Source organism: Oryzias latipes, chromosome 10 (assembly GCF_053564925.1).
Source record: "Oryzias latipes strain Hd-rR chromosome 10, Olatipes_Hd-rR_3.1".
NCBI lineage: Eukaryota > Metazoa > Chordata > Actinopteri > Beloniformes > Adrianichthyidae > Oryzias > Oryzias latipes.
The window spans coordinates 18,225,945-18,250,106 of NC_136246.1; the positions used below are offsets into that span (position 1 = coordinate 18,225,945).

The window sequence follows — 24,162 nt, forward strand, 5'->3', positions numbered from 1 at the left end:
ATCATTGCTAACACAAACACCTTAATATAAAGCAAAGACTATTAGTAATTTAAAGTCAGTTACACTGTAAAAATAAATAAATACATAAGTAAAAAGAATATTGGAATATTGAAAAAAAAAAGAATATTCGTTTTTGGTAAAATGAGCCATATAATTTTTCTTTCACAGCACACAGCGTTTAAAATGATTACTTCCCCCTCAAATAGTCGCAGTAACATAAAGGTTAGGCTATTAAAGTAACCATCACGATGCAAGAAAACAAACTTCATTAAAAAGAAAGAAAGAAAATAAAGAGAAAAGTTGTATTGTTCACATTTGTAAAGAGAAAAGTAGACAAGTAAGAATAAAAATGTGTCCAATAATCAGTTTTTCCCCCTTCTAATCTGACAAACCACTCTGACCTACTTTTGAGCTTTGCAAAGCATGAATCCATGGATTCAAAGCAAAATCTTGCAGCAGTCATCGCCAATCATGGAGCACTGCGATTTAGTACACATCATATAGATAAAATAATGTATAAATGCATTGTTAATGTATCATGAATCACATCATAGTATTATCACATACACTAGGGCATTACTGCAGAGCAGAGCACCCTGTGCACTGTGATTATGTATTATTCAAACACTGACTGCACTTTGCAGGCAGCAAAGCTTATTTATATTCATGCGGTAAAAAGCCAGAGGAAGAGCCAAATTGAGAACATTTCAACGGTATGCATTTTTGTAGGTTGCAGTCTTGAGACAGTTATGGATAAAATGATAAAGACAAACATATAGCAGGTGGTTATTTGATGTAAAGAGGAGATGAAATCAAAGAAGATATGTTTGTTTTATTGTGGGTGTGGTTTCTCCATTAAGTTGTGTTGAAATTAGGTCTTGATAAATAACTTGTGTGATGAGTATATTAAGTATCTTAACAAGGTTTATATCAAAAGTTAGCTTACCTTTTGGATCAAGGTAGACGTTATAACCATACAGAGCACCAAGAAGAAGAGCATGAAAAGACAAATAAGAAGAAAGTTAGTGGGAAACACAAAATCTTCAAATAAAGCTGCCTTCTGAAGGACTTCTGTACCCCTTCTGGAATCACTTAAAAATAGATATTTGGTTTTGCAAAGAGCATAGTTTCAAATGCTAAAATATTAACAAAAAAAAAAAATTTAAAGGCCAGAAATGCATGTCAGGTGTCAGGTAGATTGTTCACATATTTCAAATATTGGTTAATGCTTTCCGCCCACACTTTATGTGATGCTTTCTGAAAGAAAAAGAATAAATCTGTTAACGAACTGTTCAATTCGCTAGTCAGATTTTGTCAATATAATGTTCTCATAACCAGACTGCATGTGTTCTAGATTAAAAAAAGACTGTCATGCCAGCAAACATGTTTTTCCTATTACCAAAATCACAGTCTGTAGAATAAATCCATAACACCGTTTGTACTTTAAAATGCAAAAGCATTAGTAGAGTCCACAATTAAAAATAGTCTTATTATAAAATTTTCCAGCACCGCCAATCTACATCTTTATTACAGAGCTTTGGTGGCCTACATACAGCAGGAAAACTGTCTTTTTCTCTCCTCCCTCTGTGGCTTGAATCAGGAGCACAAATAAGCCTGAAGCTACATAGGAAATTTATAGATTCACTGTGGTGTTACTCATGACAGTGACACAGTAAACCACAGAAACATGCACACAGAAATACGTTTATGTTTTTGCATCATAAACATGCAGTTTGCAGCTTTGGAATGTTTTTTAAATTGAAGTCTTAAATCATTTTATGACATCAGTTTTTCACATAAGACGGACCCACCTGCATTTAAAGGGGAAACATTTAATACAATTTGATAGTCTCTCAAATGTAATATTTCCATTAAAATCTTACCATGAATATTTCCTTAAAAATGAATGTTTTTCAAATTATGTTTCTATAAAACTTTTAATGAAATATACCTACATAATGAGTCATGTTTTGCCAGAACATAATAATAAAATATAAAGGGCTATTAGACATTTGTGCATTTAGCAGCAAGTGCCTGTTGTTGTAAAGGTGATCCAGCAAAAATGGATAACCAAGGAGGGAGACTGTTCCACAAAGTTTAGCAATGAGAACTTTAGATTGAAATCATAAACAATGAAACATAATCAATGTCAAAGTATTTTTAGAAAATTTATTTCTTAGGGGATGCATACAGTCTTTACATACTTTTCAGTTAATGACTTTGGTTGGTATATGTTGTAAAGCTTGTGTTTTTGTCAGACATCAAACAGGAAGGTCGCTTTTAAGAAGAATGATGAGATGTGCTTATGTGTAGGTACTACGTTAAAATGTACAATAAATCATGCATCAAAGATCCCTATTTTACACATAATTATAAATCCATTCTCCAAAGACACTCATCTTCAAAAGTCAAAGCAAAAGGAAAAACATTGTACTTTAAAAAACAAGACAAAAAACAACTATATACTGAACAGGAAAAGTAACAACCAAGTTTAAAAAGGGTAAGACTATTTATGATTGTCAGAAAAAAGATGCAATCCTAAACTGCAGTATTTAATACAACATCAATTTATTTATTAAAAAATACAATATGTTAACTTTTTTTGGAAAAAATAATACTTTTGCTAAAACATACATAACCTAAGTTAAATTTAATTTACCAGAAAATAAGACATAAACTTATAATAATAATAATGAAAATAATAATCACAACAACAATATATGCAAATGCTTAATAAACTTGATTTATGCATAATTCTATAAAAATACAAATCAATAGACATCATTTTGCTTCCCATGCTTATGGCCAGTGGGAATAGAGATGTTGCCATCACTAAAAGAAAAAAAAGGAAAACATATATTCATGCCTAGTTATTTCTGCAGAGAAAATACCCAAAAAACAGACAACTATTGACAATATTTATATTACAATTCACAATTAGATTGACTGCGTTTAAAAAAAAAAGTGCACAATAAGTTTAGTCATATATCATTTTGTAGCATCTATGATGCACCTATAATGTAAGTTTCAAATGAAGACAAACTCTTACTTAAAAATGTAACAAGGATGCTGAGGACCTGCTCTGGCCTTCAGACTGGCTCTGTCAGTGCTGAGGCGCCTCACTGTATTTTTTTGATAGACTGCACTTCTTTTCTTTAGTGTATCGGTGTCCGTGTTTGATCCAAAACGAAAATCGCCTCTCCATGAACCAGTAGTCATGAAAGGGTCATATCGATCATCTTTTAGCAAAGTCCCACAACGACTAAAATCTGCAAAACCAGTGGAGTAATAAGTGGATGGGAACACTGGGAGATTGGCCGTGGTTGATCGGTAAACATAGCCTCGCCGGCAGAGCTTAAAATAAATCACTCCACTGATTAAGATGATGAGCATGAGTGAAACAACTGAAAGAGCGATGATTAAATAGAGCGTTAAATCGTCACTGTTCTGTGATTCATCTACAAACTCAAAATGCGCTTTTAAAACAGGCAGGCCATCACCCAGTGTTATGCTGACTGTTGCAGTTGCAGAGAGAGCCTCATGCCCATTATCAGTTACTAAAACGGACAGTGTTTGTTTTGGTTCATCATCCTCCATGAATGTTCGGAGAGTTCTGATTTCACCAGTGTGAAGATCTGCCATAAACAGGCCAGGCCGGGTTGCTTTGATTATTCTGTAGGAGAGCCAAGCATTGTGACCAGAGTCTGCATCCACAGCTACCACCTTGGTCACCAGGTAGCCTCTTGGCGCTTCAACCGGCACCATATCTTCAGCAATAAAACCAGAAGTTTGAACTGGATAAAGAATAACAGGTGCATTGTCATTTTGGTCCCTCACAAAAACATTTATAGTACAGGTAGTGGAAAGTTGAGGCTCGCCTCTATCAAGAGCGGTCACTCTTATTTGGAAATGAACTGACTGTTCATAATCAAAGTGGCGGGATGTAAAGAGTTCTCCGGTGTCTGAGTTAACTGTAAGGAAGGAAGATGCATCCAAATTCATGTCCTTTAATATGTGATACATTATTTTTGCATTAGACCCTTCGTCACTGTCCTGTGCACTGATATTTATCACAAAAGTGCCAACTGGTTGGTTCTCCAAAATGTTTGCATTGTACTCACTCTGTGAAAAAGTTGGGGCATTGTCGTTTACATCACTTACTTGAATCGATAAAACTGCATCACTTGAAAGAGATGGAAAGCCTGCATCTATGGCAGTTAAAGTAATGTTATACTCTGACTGTTTTTCTCTGTCCAACATCTCATCAGTCACTAACATATAATAGTTTTTTACTTCTGAAACTAATTTGAAGGGAACATTGTCTGGTATTGAACATGTGACATGCCCACTACTGCCTGTGTCTAGGTCAAAAATATTGATCAAAGCAACCATGGTTCCTGGTTTGGAGTCCTCTGCCACATTGGCAGAGACAGACTTTATCTCTATCACTGGTTTATTGTCGTTCATATCAATCACATCAATTATAAGTTTACAGTGAGAAGCCTGTCCACCGCCATCTTTAGCTTGAACATCAAGCTCAAGCGAGCTAGCCTCTTCGTAGTCAATGGTGCCCACCACACGAACTTCCCCACTCTGAGAGTTGATTTCAATCACTCCTGCCAGTTTGTCAGAAAGATGGCTGAAAGAGTATGTTATTTCTCCATAGACACCATCATCTAAGTCTGTGGCATTTAAGGTTATGATGACAGTCCCAATGGCGGAGTTCTCTTTCACAGAAGCTTTGTAAACCCGTTGGCTAAAAACTGGGACGTTATCATTGGCATCCAAAACCCGAATATGAATAGAAGCAGTTCCTGATCTGTTGGGTTCCCCCCCATCAATCCCAATGATCTTCAGTACATGTTCAGCTTTTGCCTCTCGATCCAATGGCTTTTTGAGAACTAGTTCGGGATAAGAATTCCCATTTATCTGGGTGCTCAATTCTAGTGCAAAATGGTCATTATGGTTCAGCTTATATTCCTGGATAGAATTCTTGCCCAAATCCGGGTCATGGGCACTCTCCAAAGGAAATCGTAGTCCCAGAACTGTAGATTCAACCAAATCTAGGTTTATCTCTCCTGCAGTAAAAACTGGGCTGTTGTCATTTATGTCTGTGATGTCCAAAACCAAACTGGACGCTTGAAGAGGGTCTTCAAGTAAAAGCTGGAACTGCAGGATGCAAATGCTGACTTGCGCACACAGCTCCTCTCGGTCTATTCGTTGGCTGATCAAGAGATTTCCTGTTACCAGGTCCAGTTCACACAGCTGACTGGTTCCTTCTGCAACAATCCGTGCTCGACGACCATCAAGCTGCGACACCTCCAGTCCAAGATCTCGCACAACATTTCCAATGACAGAGCCCACTTTCATCTCCTCTGGAAGAACGTAACGCACTTCTCCCAGTAAAAAACTGAAATGGGAAAGAAAAAAAAACAACCTGATCCACCATCTTAAACATATTCGACGATCCACCAGTAAAACTGCTTCCAGAAATGGATATTCTGTCGACATTGTAAACCAATCCTCAAAATGCAGCAGCAAAATGGAGGCTATACTGCTGCTGTAATCCAGAGCACTGTGCTTCTCTTGCTGAGTTAATCATGCTCTATTAAGGATGCTGTCAGCTTGGATTCCTACATCTCTATTCCCATTCGGTCACTGTTTCTCTTCCCTCCCTCTCTCTCCCCTTTTTTTTCTCTCTTTTGGTATCTTTCCTTTTTTCTGCCTCTCAGACTCGTACAGCCATGCAGCATCTCTGCTTGGCACACAGACCTGCACGCCTGCAGAGCTCTCTGCTCTGACCCACTTCTTTAATTCCACTGACACAGAAAGGCACAAACATGCACGAGTCAGGCGCAATAGAAGGGCGTCATCTAGAGACTGATGATACAATTACAAGCAGGTTTAAAAAAAAAAGATAAATAGATGACAGATGGAAACACACTCAAATTTTAGTGTTAGAGTCATAAAGTAGCACAGTCCAGAGGATCACATTCCAGAATTTCACGTGTAACCCAATATTGACCACTCATGACATTTAAAGGAAGGGGACAAAAAAATGAAGCATAAAGGAGAGACTAACAAAACAAAAAGGGAAAAGCTACATTTTATGAATACCGTCTATAGACAGTGAAATTAAATGGCAAATATCAATTCTTTTTAAAAAGTGCATTTTTAAAAACAACCTTTAATTGCCCAAAGAGCTGTACAGTGAGGCAAAATAGAGACACTGTATGATTAAACAAGAAAAAACAAAAAAACAAATTTTTAAACGATTTTTATGATAAAAAAATAAAGTTATACGAGAAAAATGAATTAAAAACAAAAATTAACCCTTAGTTATTTGGATAAAAGTCTTGCAAAACTGAGTTTAAAATCCAGTGAAAAGAAGTGTGTTTTAGCGAAGATTTTATACTTAGAAATGTTGTACAAGCTATGAGTGGAAGACCATTCCATAATTTTGTGCACATACTGCAAATGCATCATCACCACAGCATTTGACCATATTCAGCAAAAGCAGAGGGGAAAATTTTAGACCTAAATTAAATGTATGGCTGCAGCAGCTGAAAATGTTGGAGGCGGACCATATAGCTATAAAAATCTTAAACTGGATGCGAAAGATTTACTGGAAGACAGGAGAGGGCAGTGAGTACATGGGTCAGGTGGTCATGTCATCTTCAAGCTGTTATATTCTGAGTGAGCTGCAAACAATCCAAAGATAAGAATGTGATAAAGAGCTTTACAAAGGTTCAGCTGGACTCAAATCTGTCTTAAAACTGAACTCACAGAAGAGGCTACAAAATGTCACAAGAAGCTCTTAGCACAAACATATAAGACACAAAAACAGGCAGTAACTAAATAAGATTAGATGAAGTAATGTCAATAAAAACATAAATAATTGACGTTTTGCACTTATGTTTTGCCACAAAAGAGTTACATGCACAAAACACCAAAGTTTGTAGGACTTGCTCACTCAGTTTGATCAGCAGGAAAAAATGTTGTCACTGTAAAAAGATAAATATTTCACTATTGTGAATATTTATTTGAAATATGTCACTACAAACTAAGTTCGTATTAAATTCATTTGCGACAAAACCACAGCAAACAGCACATTTATGGCAGAAAAATAAAAAACCAAATGTTATTATATCAACTGTTTCTTTTTGTTTGTTTTAACATTAGAATCTGATTCATTCAGTATAGTAGATATAGAAGATTATAGATTATATAGAAGGTAAATCAAACAACTCAAGTGTAAAGACAGAGACACCTTCTGAAAGTAATTATACTTTGATAAGCAGGAAAAAAGAAAACAAACAAAAACATTTAGCATTGGTTCATTGGCAGAATTAGGACATATTAGTGGTCAAAAATAAGAATGAGAAAAAAAAGAAGAAAACTTTCTATTTTTTACAAACAGAATATCCTCACCTAAATTTCTTAATAGAAGAATATTTTTGGAGTTTATAATTAATATTTGTCAAAGCAGAAGTTAAAAGAAGAAAAAAAAAATAATAGTAAACATTAGTTTCAGGACTTTGCTTCCCAGACGTAGAAAGTTGAGTGTGAGTAACACCATCTATAAGGCTACAAAATATGTGTTTAAAAACTTAAACATTGAAAAACAATTACAGTATCCCTACCTCTGTTGAATGGCCAGACTCCCTAAAAGCCTCCAAAAAGTCAGTGGGACTCTTCCTCAGAGTCTGGTCAGCAGGCAGCGTGTTGTCATTGTAAGAGGACACAAACTTAAAGTCACTGGTTCTAGATCCTGTTGTCAGGTACGCGTCATAATTGTAAGCGCTGCGTAAAGTTCCTGTGCCGTCAACATCTGCGTAATTAGGAGGCAGATAACCGCTGGGGATGGAAACTGCTCCATCAAACAACAGTCGGGGCTTTCTCCTGCGACAAAACCTCACACCCAAGATGATGATGATGAAGGTCAGGAAGAAGGTGGACACACAAACCAGAGCGATGATCAGATAGGAAGTCAGTTTGGAGTTCTTCTCATCGTAAGAAATATCCTTCAGTTCTGGCACCTCAGCCAAGTTATCCGAGATCAGTAAATACATGGCACAGGTGGCAGACAGAGAGGGCTGTCCGTTATCTTTGACTTCCACAATCAGGTTCTGTTTCATGCTGTCAGATTGGGAAATGTCCCGCTGCGTCCTGATCTCTCCACTGTGCAGACCAATGGTGAAAAGTCCTGGATCAGTGGATTTGACTATATGATAGGACAGCCAGGCATTCTGTCCGGAGTCAGCGTCCACCGCGATCACTTTGGACACCAGAGAGCCTCCATGTGCAGCTTTGGGGACCAGCTCAGTCATGAAGGAGCTGCCCTCTGGGGCGGGGTACAGAATCTGAGGAGAGTTGTCGTTCACATCTGAGATGAACACACTCACACTCACGTTGCTGCTCAGTGGAGGAGAACCGTTGTCTCTGGCCATCACCTGCACTTGAAAACTCCTCAACTGTTCATAATCAAACGACCTGACAGCGTGGATCAGCCCTGTGTCTCCGTTCACAGAGACATAGGAGGACACCGGGGCTCCGTTCACCTCAGCAGCTAGCAGAGAATAAATCACTGTACCGTTTTGTCTCCAGTCAGGGTCTCGAGCGCTCACAGAACATAAAGTGGAGCCAGCTTGGTTGTTTTCACTCATATATGCGCTGTACGACTGTTCCTCAAACACAGGTGGGTTGTCGTTGATGTCAGCTACAGATAAGTGAACAGTTTTAGATGAGGACAGAGGTGGAGAGCCCTCATCAGTGGCGCTGATGGTAATGTTGTAATCAGACACTAATTCACGGTCCAGCTGTCCTGTGCTCACCACAGAATAATAGTTTTTGATGGAAGGAACCAACTTAAAAGGAGAATTTGCTTGAATGGAGCAGCGGACCTGTCCGTTCTTGTCAGAGTCTCTGTCCTGCACATTAATGATGCCCACCTCTGTACCAGGAGGGGCGTTCTCTGGGATGGAGTTGGACAGAGACTTTAGACTGATTATAGGGGCGTTGTCATTCACATCAGTGATGGAAATAATTACTTTAGCATAAGATGAAAGTCCCAAACCATCCCTCGCTTTAACACGTATTTCAAATGATGTTGTACTTTCATAATCAATTGCACTTTTCACCAGAATTTTACCCACTTTCACATCAATACTGAAGGTTTTCATCACTTCTTCTGTAACATGTCCGAATTCATAAGAAACATCTCCATTGACTCCCTCATCTGCGTCTGTTGCGCTCACTGTAACCACTACAGTATCTAAAGGGGAGTTTTCGGGCAGACTGGCTTCATACACGGCCTGGCTGAACACTGGGGCGTTATCATTGGCATCCAGCACGGTGATGTGGATGACGACTGTTCCTGATTTCTGAGGAGATCCACCATCTACAGCTGTGAGGAGCAGATCCATTTCCTTCTGCTTTTCACGATCAAGTTCTTTATCTAGAACAAGCTCAATGTTGTTTCCATTCGCAGCCAGAATAAAATGATCGTTCTTCTGAAGGTTGTATCGCTGCACTGAATTTTCTCCCACATCCGCATCGTGCGCCTCCTCGATCATAAAGCGCGCTCCCCTCACCGCAGACTCACGAATTTCTAAATTGATATTTTTTTCTTTAAACTTTGGCGAGTTGTCATTAATATCTTGAACTTGAAGGTTCACACGATGAAGCTCGAGAGGATTTTCCAGCACGAGCTCGTGTTTTAAAATGCAGGAAACCTTTTCTCCGCAAAGCCCCTCGCGGTCAATCCTGTCGGCCACAATCAGCTCTCCGTTCTTCAGGTTTATGTCACAGTAACGTTTGTCAGTCCCGTCGGTGTCGATGCGCGCTCTTCTGGCGGACAGTGCGGCCGTCTGCAGCCCGAGATCTTTGGCGACATTTCCAATGACCGATCCTCGTTTCATCTCCTCTGGGAAAGAAAAGCTCACGTCTCCATAAGCGGTCCGGAACAAAAGGAGAAGCAAAGAAACCCGACGAAGATGAACAAAAGGAAAGATCCACTTCATCGCTGATCCAGACAAAAAACAATCTGATATGTTGATAACACAAAGTAGCTAAATGAACTCGACTAACGATCGTAGACGCCTTTTTGTTGAAATCAGCAGTCAGAAGCAGAATAATGTGTGTCCTCTCCGAAGGCTAGGATAGGAAGAATATTTTCTGCTGGTGTACAGCGCCACCACGAGTTATGATAAACAAATGCACTTGATCATTTTAGTTTAAAAAAAAAAACAACCGTTTTTTTTTTTTTTTTATATTTATTGCCGACCAAAAGAAAATATCTGTTTCTGTTGATATATTAGTAACCAACCAACTGAGGAATATGAGTTAAAAAGGGGAATGTCATTCTGAATTCAGTAATTAAAAATATAACATAAAGCTTTTGATATATAACCATCTAAAAATGTTTCAGGTACAAAAACAATTTGAAAAAAAAACAACCAAACTTTGTGTTCTCAATTAAAATTCTCTGTGTTTGTGACAATGAGATGAGACGCTGGCTAGCACAACAGAAAAGCAAACTCAACATATCTTATTTATTGTATAAGCAAAAGATCATCTTTAAGCAATAAAACAAGAGTGACTCCAGATTTACTACATGTTCACTACTTTAACTCTAATCTACATAACACCATTATTTAGCAAAAGCATAACCCAGAGCAAACCTGGGTTTTAAAAGTTGAATTCAGCACCACGGACAGCGCTTTTCATTTTACTAGATTATAGCTTTTATTTCTTTATTTTTAGTATAGCATAAGAGCTAGTTTAACCATCTCAAAAAATGTTCAAGGTACAACTAACAACCCTTGAAAAATGTCAGGCTCTCAGTTAAAATTCTCTTTCTGCATAACACAGATGAGACAACAAGCACAAGTAACACAAAAGCAAACTCAACATACTTATTATCAAATCAAAATTGTCATCTTTACACCATTAAAAAAGTAATTATGGATTTACTACTTAATCCCATTGTCGCTACTTAAACACTAATATATGTTAACACTAATCTTTAGCAGAAACTCAGCAGGAGCTAACCCGGGTTTAAAAAGTTGAATTCAGCACCAAGGGCAGTGCTCCTCACTTAACACATCCACAATTCAGCCACAAAAAAGTTAAAATAAAATTATAATAATCATTTCTAAAAATTGAAAGAAAATTCTTAACAACCAAGTTAAGGTTTACAACAAATCCTAGCCATTAGCACAAAACAGAAAACACAAGATTTTTGTTCATCTTATTTTGACAAAGCTGATATTTTTTTCAAAAAAAGATTTTTTTTTGACAAAGAAATGCATCCTGTATCAAAAGATTATTATTTTAATATGTGTTTGTTTGGTTTTTAGGAAAATCACTAGTTAAATGCAATGATGCTTGAACAGAACAGTTACTAAAGCTGACTGTTTGTTTTGGTTCATCGTCCTCCATGAACGCTCGGAGAGTTCTGAATTCACCAGTGTAAAGATCTGCCAGAAATAGGCCAGGCTGGGTTGCTTTAACTTTTCTGTAGGAGAGCCAAGCATTGTGACCAAAGTCTGCATCCACAACTACCACCTTGGTCACCAGGTAGCTTCTTGGCACTTTAACTGGCACCATATATTCTGAAATAAAACCAGATGTTTGAACTGGATAAAGAATAACGGGTGCATTGTCATTTTGTTCCCTCACAAAAACATTTATTGTACAGGTAGTGGAAAGTTGAGGCTCGCCTCTATCAAGAGCGGTCACTCTTATTTGGAAATGAACTGACTGTTCATAATCAAAGTGGTGGGATGCAAAGAGTTCTCCTATGTCTGAGTTAACAAATATCATTTTTCCCCCCTTTTCTTTGTAGATAATCATTATATAACTAACAGATTTAAATGACCTGAGGGATTTTGCATGAACTTGTAATTAATTAAAATTTCAATTATTCTTATATTGTACTGACAGTATGGCTGGGATTGGACCCCAGCATACCCTGTTTTCTTGCACAGGACAAATCAAGACAAGAGGTAAGAGAAAAAGTAAAGAGAAAAACAAATTGCCAATAATAGGCTAAATCAAGACAGAGAAGCAGATATAGCCAAAACCAAATTTTTTCCTTAGCATTTTTTTCTATTAACAGAGAAGCTTTAAAGCTTTATTTTAAAAGAATTCTTAAAAAAAAAAAACTAATGCAATTCAAAACTTTCACATTCATTCTTCAAACTCTCAGGTATTATAACAAAAATACCATAAACTGTCAAAATATATAGAATCAAACAACTTGTAAAATATAAAAAACAAAATTTGATTTTTTCATTTAATGATGACATTTCCAACAAGTCATCATTTTAATAGTTATTTTGATTTGATTTGAAATTGTTTATGTCAAGCAATCAAAGTAAAACAGATCAGTTTAGGATAATTAGGCATTAAATTGTTTGAAAGGAAGTGGAAGGAAGCAAATTTATATAATCTCACACCTGTTCTACCATAACAATTTTGAGTACATGATTTATCATTATCCGGTTCAAAACATTTTATCAGATATCTATGTTTCCATATCATAACCCATAGCAACACAGGATCTGAAACAAAAATACCAACAATTATTGTTAATTTATTTTATTGAAATGTTGAAAACAATTTTTCACATCAGCTAAAGTAAAAGAAAAAAAAATGAAATAAAATAAATGTTGAAGGAAAAAAATGTTAATAGTGGCAGGATGATAAATAAAAAAATAAAATGCAGAAAAAGAATGTGTGAGCCGGTATTTTGTATGGGGTGTCTCCACATAAGAACTAAGAGACTGAGAATGTTCCCCAAAACTACGACAAGTCTCAAAACTGAAAGAAACAAGACGATGGAAAAGAAAGAACAAACATCCTCAACTTTGCACTATTCATCATGAATGCCAAGTCCATAATTGGAAACGTCATTATAGTTTAAAAAACAAAACCTTCACAGCCAAAGTTACATTGGCATTTCACATTGAAGACCAAATACTTCATAGGATAAATAGAACTTTCACATCTGGACAAGTATATAATTTTTTTTTAAAATCACTTTAAGTAAAAAAGAAAATTTTTATATAAAGAAGACACAAATTTTTTTAAAAAGCAAACAATTATAGACATGGTTTTAATAGGCAATTATTATATTTAATTCCTAGAAGACCCTTATAATGTGAAATAAACAGTTTTGTCAAAAGCTTTAAATAATAATTATCGTACTTTGAGGAATAGAAACCTATTGTATACAATTCAATTATTATTATTTTTTTACGTTATTCCGTGCAGATCCTACTGTGATCATATATGAAAAAAACATTTAGTTTATGCATACATCCATATTCAAATTAAGCCCAGCCATTGCGTTTTGGGATCACTAGGCTGCTAGAGCCAATCTGGTGGGATACAGCCTAAACAGATCACCAGTCTGATGCAGGGCTACACACTCATATTCACACTCATGCACAAGGAGAGCATTCTATCTCCGAACAGAGAGGTCCCATCTAGAATTTGAACCACAATTAGTTTGTGGCATTCCATGGAAATTAAACAATATATCCTGAATTTATATTCAATGATAGTGGATTTTTTGCTAATGGAATTATCAAAATAAATGTACTTTTCCATGATATTCATATCTTTTAGAAATAGTCTGTTTATTTCTATTCGTCCGTTCATCCATCCATCCATCCATCCATCCATCCATCCATCCATAACAGTACCAACATATCTTAAAAAAAACACTTTGAAAAAACAGAATGATTGCTACTAAAAAAATGAATTCACCAAAGTCAAAGGAAACTACATTTTAGAAAAAAAATGGAAACAAGAAGAGAAACAAGAACAAAACAAACAAAAATCCATCTATCCATTTTCTAAACCCCTTTCATCCCTTATGGGGCTGCCGTAGTCAAACCTGGCCACTGGGCAAAGGTGGGGAACACCCTGGACTAGTTGCCAGACTGTAGCAGGGCCACAATCACTCACCCAAGCACACACACATTCAACACTAGTAACAATTTAGAGTCATCAACTAATCTGTGAAGCATGTTTTTGAACTGTGGGAGGTAGCCGGAGTGCCTGGAGAGAACACACGCATGGAAGAAAAGGGCAAACTCCACACAGACAGGTACCAGCCATCTTAAAGTGAAGCAGGAGAGATAACCTCTGAGCTGTGTCCCTGTGCAGCATATGAAATAAACAAACAAAAAAACAAATAAATAAATGAATAAAACAGAAAAAAACTAGAAAAAAAGCCTTTTTTTTGACAATGCAAATAGTGACACTAGAAAATGACATGATCGAAACTATTATTTCCTAAATACATTGATAATCAGTAGATTACCTTCTAAAAATTTTTGAGAATCAAGTTATTCCTTTAAAACTTTATATTCTCATGTTATATTGGCTGAATATTTTTTTTTTTAATTTTGTTGAAAAGTCATAATTCCTACCTCTGTTGAATCAGCAGAATCACCAAAAGCCTCGAGAAAGTCAGTGGGACTTTTCCTAAGAGTCTGGTCAGCAGGCAGCGTGTTGTCATTGTAAGAGGATACAAACTTAAAGTCACTGGTTCTAGATCCTGTTGTCAGGTACGCGTCATAATTGTAAGCGCTGCGTAAAGTTCCTGTGCCGTCAACATCTGCATAATTAGGAGGCAGATAACCACTGGGGATGGCAACTGCTCCATCAAACAACAGTCGGGGCTTTCTCCTGCGACAAAACCTCACACCCAAGATGATGATGATGAAGGTCAGGAAGAAGGTGGACACACAAACCAGAGCGATGATCAGATAGGAAGTCAGTTTGGAGTTCTTCTCATCGTAAGAAATATCCTTCAGTTCTGGCACCTCAGCCAAGTTATCCGAGATCAGTAAATACATGGCACAGGTGGCAGACAGAGAGGGCTGTCCGTTATCTTTGACTTCCACAATCAGGTTCTGTTTCATGCTGTCAGATTGGGAAATGTCCCGCTGCGTCCTGATCTCTCCACTGTGCAGACCAATGGTGAAAAGTCCTGGATCAGTGGATTTGACTATATGATAGGACAGCCAGGCGTTCTGACCGGAGTCGGCGTCCACCGCGATCACTTTGGACACCAGAGAGCCTCCATGTGCAGCTTTGGGGACCAGCTCAGTCATGAAGGAGCTGCCCTCTGGGGCGGGGTACAGAATCTGAGGAGAGTTGTCGTTCACATCAGAGATGAACACACTCACGCTCACGTTGCTGCTCAGTGGAGGAGAACCGTTGTCTCTGGCCATCACCTGCACTTGAAAACTCCTCAACTGTTCATAATCAAACGACCTGACAGCGTGGATCAGCCCTGTGTCTCCGTTCACAGAGACATAGGAGGACACCGGGGCTCCGTTCACCTCAGCAGCTAGCAGAGAATAAATCACTGTACCGTTTTGTCTCCAGTCGGGGTCTCGAGCGCTCACGGAACATAAAGTGGAGCCAGCTTGGTTGTTTTCACTCACATATGCGCTGTACGACTGTTCCTCAAACACAGGTGGGTTGTCGTTGATGTCAGCTACAGATAAGTGGACAGTTTTAGATGAGGACAGAGGTGGAGAGCCCTCATCAGTGGCGCTGATGGTAATGTTGTAATCAGACACTAGTTCACGGTCCAGCTGTCCTGTGCTCACCACAGAATAATAGTTTTTGATGGAAGGAACCAACTTAAAAGGAGCGTTTGCTTGAATGGAGCAGCGGACCTGTCCGTTCTTGTCAGAGTCTCTGTCCTGCACATTAATGATGCCCACCTCTGTACCAGGAGGGGCATTCTCTGGGATGGAGTTAGACAAAGAATTCAGACTGATTATAGGGGCGTTGTCATTCACGTCAGTGATAGAAATAATTACTTTAGCATAAGATGAAAGTCCCAAACCATCCCTCGCTTTAACACGTATTTCAAATGATGTTGTACTTTCATAATCAATTGCACCTTTCACCAGAATTTTACCCACTTTCACATCAATACTGAAGGTTTTCATCACTTCTTCTGTAACATGTCCGAATTCATAAGAAACATCTCCATTGACTCCCTCATCTGCGTCTGTTGCGCTCACTGTAACCACCACAGTCTCTAAAGGGGAGTTTTCGGGCAGACTGGCTTCATACACGGCCTGGCTGAACACTGGGGCGTTATCATTGGCATCCAGCACGGTGATGTGGATGACGACTGTTCCTGATTTCTGAGGAGATCCACCATCTACAGCTGTGAGGAGCAGATCCATTTCCTTCTGCTTTTCACGATCAAGTTCTTTATCTAGAACAAGCTCAATGTTGTTTCCATTCGCAGCCAGAATAAAATGATCGTTCTTCTGAAGGTTGTATCGCTGCACTGAATTTTCTCCCACATCCGCATCGTGCGCCTCCTCGATCATAAAGCGCGCTCCCCTGTCCGCAGACTCACGAATTTCTAAATTGATATTTTTTTCTTTAAACTTTGGCGAGTTGTCATTAATATCTTGAACATGAAGGTTGACACGATGAAGCTCGAGAGGATTTTCCAGCACGAGCTCGTGTTTTAAAATGCAGGAAACCTTTTCTCCGCAAAGCCCCTCGCGGTCAATCCTGTCGGCCACAATCAGCTCTCCGTTCTTCAGGTTTATGTCGCAGTAACGTTTGTCAGTCCCGTCGGTGTCGATGCGCGCTCTTCTGGCGGACAGTGCGGCCGTCTGCAGCCCGAGATCTTTGGCGACATTTCCAATGACCGATCCTCGTTTCATCTCCTCTGGGAAAGAAAAGCTCACGTCTCCATAAGCGGCCCGGAACAAAAGGAGAAGCAAAGAAACCCGATGAAGGTGAACAAAAGGAAAGATCCACTTCATCGCTGATCCAGACAAAAAACAATCTGATATGTTGATAACACAAAGTAGCTAAATGAACTCGACTAACGATCGTAGACGCCTTTTTGTTGAAATCAGCAGTCAGAAGCAGAATAATGTGTGTCCTCTCCGAAGGCTAGGATAGGAAGAATATTTTCTGCTGGTGTACAGCGCCACCACGAGTTATGATAAAGAAATACACAAAACTTGTCTTTTCTTTTTTGGTAGCTATAAATTTGGGTATTTTGTATATTTTTGTGATTTTTTTTATGCTATAGGCCTAGCCTCTTCATATAAATACACTATGTTCTACTTTTTATGTTTGGCTTTTTATGCATATCTCTCTTAAATGTTTAATCTCCTTTTGAAATTGCAATCTAGTTTCACATAGCAGAACCCATAGGTTACTTTATAAATGAAGCTCATTACTATCAGCATATCCCATAATACAATGTTTTATTTGGTAAACAAAAAAACTAACAACAAAAAAAAGAAAAAGAAAAAAAAGAAAGAAAAGAGTCCCACACACATAATTAAGGTTCTGTTTGTCATTAATCAAAGCCCCTAAATAATTGCTTGTGTATTTTCCTTTTTAAACATTTAAAGTTTTTTGTTTGTATGTTTTTAATAAATCTATTTTTGATTAAATTTCTATGGTTCATTTTTTGAGAGTGTTGACATTGTAATTTACAGTGATCACTTTCAATACTTTATTAAAATGTCTCTAAATTCAGCAAACAGGCACCTTAAAGAGTTAAGTGACCACCAGTTAGGACTTTTGTGTGGAGTTTGCGTGTTCTCGTAAATGTGGGTTTTCTCTGGGCATTCCGGCTTCCTCCCACAGCCCAAAAATATTTCTTAAGAAAATAGATGTTTTATTTCTTAATACTAAAGCTAAGAGAATATAGGCAACTCTGCTGGAGTTAAAAACAGTAAAATAGATTATTTTTCCGTTAAACAGCTTTGAACTGGTGAAACAATAATGCCAAGATGCCAGGTTCAGCAGGTGTAGTCGCAGCTCTGCTTGTTTATGTATTGCTTAACAGTTTAAAGTGTAGTGGCAACTATCAAACTTTAAATCTCAATGTATTAAACAGCAGTAATAAGCCATCATAGATGCGACCAAAAACAGAATTCAAACCAAACAAACATTTTGGACTCGGGAATCTTGCCCTGGCTACCACCTTCATCCATCCACATCTCTACAGGCGTATAAAAACGCACTCTGAAATTAAAATAAAGCCACAACAAAGCCCTGCTTTGGTCATTGCCATCTACCTTCTGCTGTCCGCTGATATCCATCAATGCCCAGGACCGGCTGCCAGCCGAGACACCTTTCTCTACACCAGGGGTCTCAAACTCAATTTACCTGGAGGTCACTGAAGGCAGGGTCTAGCTGAGGGAGGGCCGCAACTTCAATGCACACACACATACGCAACTTGTGAGTGTCTGAGAGCCAATAAATTTGTATAGAACATGTACTATACTTTACTATACTATATCATTAACTGTTGTCTGTACAAAATGTACTCATGAAACTCTCATTCAAATACAATACATAAATAAAAAAATCAATAAGTAAATAAATCAGTAATACATTTCTGTTTATTTAGTCTTCTATATCTACTGTTTTCTGATTTAAATGTCCTTATTAACACAGTTCAGTTAACACTGTTGAATTATAACTATTAACCACAAAAGAAGACTCCAATTCTAGTTATGTAAATACATCAATGGGTTCTTTTGAACACGGCTTTTCTTGTCTTCTTCTTACTGCTGGACACTTGGCAGCACTTCCTCCCAAACAGCTAAGACACTCAGTGTGGTTGAAGATGATTGTCTGTAAATCTGGATGTTCTTGGACTTATTGAAATTGAAGGTGGAGACATCAGAGAGGATGTACTCCCAATTTTGAGTCTGTGCTGAATGACTTTTTTTTAAGTTTACTTTTTAAAACACAAATCAGTAAAGAAGAAACAAAATTCAGTAACCATTTTTAGATTTTCTTTCTTATGACTTTTTGCACATTTAAACCCTGGTCACAAGTTACCGTAGAGCAGCCGGTCATCAACTCATATATTTTTATTTAAAAAAAAAACGGATGGAAATTCATGTGGGCGACACCAAATACTAGGTGCAGCCAAGATGCACAATAAGCGTGAGATCACCCAGGTGGACAAAACGCTGCGCAGATCACCTGGTGTGTGACATATGTTTTTGCTTTTGCTCCAACATGACCTGTCAATCATCACAAAAATATCACCAGAAAGAAGTGGGAGCAACGCCCCAACCTGAGTGAACAGCTGGAAATGTAATACTGCACTGACTGCAAGCTGCCAAATGACTACAAACCAATGCATTGTGGGAAATGGGTCCTGATGGCTTTTGTAGTTGAGTTATCAATTAAATTAAAATAATTTAAAATACCTATTGATTAAAAAAGGCGACATGCATTACAAAACATTCAAATAAATATATAAGAGATATAATAACACGGATCGTACTAAGGGGGGTAGGCATATTAAAACTAACTCCAACTTCCTGTTCTCCTTCTGTCTCGCTGCAGCTTCGCCTTCACCGCCCCGCCCCCCGCATCCAGGCGCGGAGCTGGTTTATCTTAAACACGTCTATCGTTGCATTTTCCCCACGTGTTTTCAGTGTGTCCCAGACTAAGTCGTGTTGTTGCTCGCACGTGTTTAATGTTAGAGCCCCGTTAGCTGTCACGCCTGTGTGTGACATTTATTCTCCGCAGCGACCAATCTCCTGCGGGGGCGCAAAGAACCGTTTGGTCGGGGTTGATACGCCGCCTTAAACTTAACCCTCCTCCGGGTCTGTGCGGCCAGAGAAAAGTTCAGCACTGACTGCATGTATTTAGAAAATTACGAGCGAATAGATGAATAAAGTAAAGTAAGGAACCCCTTAATGTGGTCCGGGGAGGGGGCTGTCAGGTGTCCTGCCTTAACTGTTCTCCTGCTTTCAAGCCCGGTCAATGTCACGCCCCCAAGAGTCATATACTCCACTGCGATTGGTTGGTTGGTTGGTCAGCTCCGCGAACGACACTGAAAATGTGTCATTCATACAGACTGGCGGGCCGCATGAACATTAAACATTCATATTAAGGCGGGGACCGCAAAATATCATCTTGGGGGCCCCAAATAGCCCGCGGGCCGCGAGTTTGAGACCCGTGCTCTACACCATGATCAAACAACAGGAGCACCACCTCCGAAAACTTTTAGGTACATTCACTGTGCACACTCTACGAAGTGAACCAATGTACTTACCCGAACCTTCTCATCCCCCCGATGAGCTCTGTGATGACACCAGCGACCTCAACAACCTCAGAAGTTGGATGGATGAAGCCGTCACGGCCCCGAAACAGCAGGGAATCACTATGGCCGGCCACGTCATGCCAACCCACAAGTCAAGCGCCTCAGGTGAGAGTCCCCACAAGATGGCCTCAAAAATCTCCGCCACTGCCACATCAGACAGCGCGGGGATCCGTCGATATGTGCGCCCCCCACAATATCCTTACAAACCAAATACTTTGAACAACATGTGGACATATCCCAGCAATACTTTTTACCGGTCTCCTATTGCAGCAAATTCAAAACTCCACTGCCGCTTACGTCATCAGAACACGCCAACTATCTGGACAAATGATCATCTGGGGCATCACTGGAGAAATAAAAAACGTGGAGTGGACTCCCAGGGGCTCCGCTCTCTTCCAAGACTTAAAGCAATGCCCAATTTAAAAAAAAAATAATAATTTGCAGTCCGTTTCAAATAAATCATCTTGAATATTTGAACACATCACTGACATAAATATTGTTGTGATGTGTTTAACTGAAACCTGGAATTAACCAGAGCTGTACCTGACACTAAATGAAGCCTGCTCCCCAGATTACACCTACTTTGAAAAAAGCAGAAATACTGGTCGTGGAGGAGGCCTACCCGTCATATCTTGCAGAAAACTTCAACTGACACCCATTTTACAACCTGCATTATCTACATTTGAATGCTTGTTATTAAATGTAGAACAGAAAAACAACAATAACAATAATCCTTATTTACCGACTACCCAAAATGCACCCCGGCTTCCTCAATGAACTCCAAGACCTCCTGATGACATTATGCGCAACTTCACCTAGTACACTCATAGGTGACTTCAATTTACATGTAGGGACTCCCACCAACCATTCTGCTGTTGAGTTTTTGGAACTGCTTGACACCTTACAACTAACACAGCATGTAAAACAACCCACACACTCACATTCACAAACATTCAAATAAATACAAAATATATAATAACATAGATCATACTAAGGGGGAGAGGCATTGTAAAACTAACTCCAACTTCCTGATCTCCTTCTGAGAGGAAGGAGAACAGGAAGAACCCACACACTCTAAAGGACACATTCTGGATTTGGTTATCACTGACACAGCCCTTTACTACCAGCATGGAAGTCTACGACTTGGGCTAATCTGACCATAATGTTGTTTTGCTAGAATTAGCAATAGATCACAAACATAACAAAACAGTCATCATGCAACCATATAAAAGGACATACAAAAATGTTTACACTTCATAACATTCTGCAATCCCATGCACCCCTGAAATCAAAAACCGTCTCTTTCACAAGATCAGCCTCATGGTACACAAATGTACTGCAAATTCTTAAAAGAGTTGGGCGAGCCATGGAACAAAAACTAATAAAAAACCAACTTGGCAGTACATAAACAGGCCTATCTTGACCATCAAAAAGTCTATTGCAGAGCCCTCACAATGGCCAGGTCTAAGTTTTAGTCCTACAAAATCAACAGTAACACTGGAAATTCAAAACTGTTTTCTACCATACACTCTCTGCTTAAGCCCCCCACACTTACCATTAGTGATGCTAGTGTCAGCAGCTGTGATAGAGTCATGGATTTTTTTTACCAGTAAAATATCTTCCATACGATCAAACTTCTATTCCAAACCCATCTGCAACCTGACCGCTCCAAGGACCCCTTCTGAATTCACACTCACTACACAGAAAGAGGTTGAGGCAATCTTGAAGGTTATGAAATTCTTAACCTGCTCACTTGACCCCCTTCCAACAGCCCTGATCAAAGACAACATTTGAGGTGTAAGTCCAACTATCACAACTATAATTAAGCAATCATTTCAAATTGGTCATGTTCCCCCAGCTCTCAAAACCGCCATTATTAGACCATACTTAAAAAAAAAAATCACACTGGGTCCCAATAACTTGGCAGAATACAGACCCATTTCCAACTTACCGCTCCTGTCCAAGGTTCTCAAAAAATGTTTTGGCGCTCAACTCCACCATCATCTCTCAACGCGTGGCTTCTATGACAAATTTCAGTCTGGTTTCCAGACCTATGTTAAATCTTGGTGTCAAAATCGACTCTAATCTCACATTTGATCATCATATACATCACCTCTCCAAAGTGTCTTTTCTCCATCTTAAAAATATTGCAAAGCTCCACTCCACACTCACCCAGTCCGGTGCAGAAAAACTTATCTCCTCCAGACTCGACTACTACTATACTCTCCTTGTTGGGATTCCTGGCAGGAGCCTGCAAAAGCTTCAGCACATCCAAAACTGCGCTGCTAGGGTCCTGACAAGGAGGCATAAATTTGACCACATCACTCCTGTTCTTTAGTCACTTCACTGGTTGCCCAGCCGTTCCAGAACTCATTAACAACTCTTTCTCCTCACCTATCAATGCATCCATGGAACTGCCCCTGCCTATCTTAGTTAGCTCCTTTCCCCGCACACCACTTCTTAAATCCTCCGCTCAAATTTTACTCATTGCCTTCACCAACCACTGACCAGGCTAACCACAGTGGGAGACAGAGCCTTTCAGTTACTTCTGACTCCAAAACAATCTCCCAGAGAATTGTTTTTTTCCCCCTTCTTATTTGTAAACTGTTTAACTGTTACCAAATAAAATGCATTATTATTATTATTATTATTATTATTATTATTATTATTATTATTATTATTATTATTATTATTATTATTATTATTATTATTATAAAAACATTGAATAATAACAATAATGTCATATATTTGCTTTATTCAAATACCATAAAATTAAAACAAATAGAGCAATTAAATAAATACAATAATCTCTAATTGAAATGTATCACTTATGGTTAAACATACCGTCCAAGATCCCACATTGAGTGTAGGATGGTGCAGTATGTGTCCTTTTAACTCTAAGCATGGTATATTTTTGTTTTTATTATTTTTATGGACAATAAGTTACAATGAAAGTAAACCAAAATAAAAGAATAATTTTAAAATGATCACTTAAAAAGCTTTTCACCCAGATGTTTTCAATGAACCAGCAGCTATTGGAAGATTTAAGTGTGGCAAATCATGTTTGCACAGGTTCACATTTAAATAATTTTACAATATCATTTTTGCATCTATATTACAACAATATTGGGGGAACATGTACTAATTTGCTGAAACCTCTGCATTTAAAACATTCACTCAAGCCAGAGAGTAGAGACAAACACAGTGAGCAGATTACTGAAGTTTATATGACAGAAATGGAAAATGGTATCTGAAACAACAATGTCCCATTTCTCTGCCTCATAACATAAAAACTACATAGTGAAACCATCAGAATAAATGAACCACCACCACACTAAGATAAATAGTATTACATTGATCTACAACAGCTAAGCAGACCATCACTGTGTAAGTAAATTACTTGTTGCCGAATAATAAATGTCTGCTTTTAAATGTTATTCCTTGTCACAAACTCTCCTTTAGAAAGCATCTGCGTAAACACACTTGTTCACATTTTCAAACATTGACAAAATCAGACCTACAGGGACCACCTAAGTTGTTCATAATGATTCCTAAACAAAAAAAAACAGCAACAGTAACAATATTAAGGGATTTGCAACACTGTATTTTTTCATTATTGTTTTAAAAATGCATATAAAAAAGGTTAAAAGCTTTTAAAGAGAAGATTAGGCTAAAAATTAGTTATATTTCAAGAGAACAGAAGGTAATGTGTATCGCAAAATTCAAAACGGAGTAGGAAACAGAAAATTAAAAACAACAATTTGAAATGAATGCTCCAATCAATAATTGACAAAACATCGATGTTCCATTATTAGAGCACAATCAGTGTTGAATAGCCTGAATAATTCTCAGTAACAAAAAAACAAATAAATAAAAAAGAAACCGGGATAACTAGCACACATCCAAAATATCACGTTCATAATTAAAACTTCTTGTCTTCATAAAACAGTTAAGAATAGCTAGCAAAAGTTCCACACAACCAAACACGGCTCATTTATTGTAAAAGGTGAACT

The 24,162-nt window shown here is 38.3% G+C and overlaps 4 protein-coding genes across 24 annotated transcripts in view; all 4 read right to left on the minus strand.

The window, feature by feature from the left end:
* Positions 1 to 24,162, minus strand: part of LOC101169865 (protocadherin gamma-C5) — a 307,671-nt gene that overhangs the window by 150,025 nt on the left and 133,484 nt on the right. The window lies entirely within an intron of this gene.
* On the minus strand, positions 899 to 11,976 carry LOC144994877 (protocadherin gamma-A12-like). Its single transcript, XM_078954175.1, has 2 exons — positions 7,644 to 11,976; positions 899 to 946 (listed from the first exon to the last, which is right to left on the minus strand). The coding sequence occupies exons 1-2, from the start codon at positions 10,020 to 10,022 to the stop codon at positions 938 to 940; spliced, it is 2,388 nt and encodes a 795-aa protein (XP_078810301.1). The 5' UTR covers positions 10,023 to 11,976; the 3' UTR covers positions 899 to 937.
* On the minus strand, positions 2,156 to 7,637 carry LOC144994873 (protocadherin gamma-A2-like). Its single transcript, XM_078954171.1, has one exon. It carries the CDS (start codon positions 5,509 to 5,511, stop codon positions 3,046 to 3,048), a length of 2,466 nt encoding a protein of 821 aa, XP_078810297.1. The 5' UTR covers positions 5,512 to 7,637; the 3' UTR covers positions 2,156 to 3,045.
* LOC111948002 (protocadherin gamma-A12-like) lies at positions 12,588 to 20,093 on the minus strand. Its single transcript, XM_023959161.2, has 2 exons — positions 14,445 to 20,093; positions 12,588 to 14,170 (listed from the first exon to the last, which is right to left on the minus strand). The coding sequence occupies exons 1-2, from the start codon at positions 16,821 to 16,823 to the stop codon at positions 14,132 to 14,134; spliced, it is 2,418 nt and encodes an 805-aa protein (XP_023814929.1). The 5' UTR covers positions 16,824 to 20,093; the 3' UTR covers positions 12,588 to 14,131.

What these genes read in the sequence shown, in the direction of transcription:
- LOC144994873 (XM_078954171.1), bottom strand. Translation starts at nt 5,511, where the DNA reads ATGTCGACAGAATATCCATTTCTGGAAGCAGTTTTACTGGTGGATCGT.
- LOC144994877 (XM_078954175.1), bottom strand. Translation starts at nt 10,022, where the DNA reads ATGAAGTGGATCTTTCCTTTTGTTCATCTTCGTCGGGTTTCTTTGCTT.
- LOC111948002 (XM_023959161.2), bottom strand. Translation starts at nt 16,823, where the DNA reads ATGAAGTGGATCTTTCCTTTTGTTCACCTTCATCGGGTTTCTTTGCTT. An exon ending in ATTCTGCTGATTCAACAGAG is followed by an intron (nt 14,171 to 14,444) that starts GTAGGAATTATG and finishes TATGCTGCACAG; the next exon opens with GGACACAGCTCAGAGGTTAT.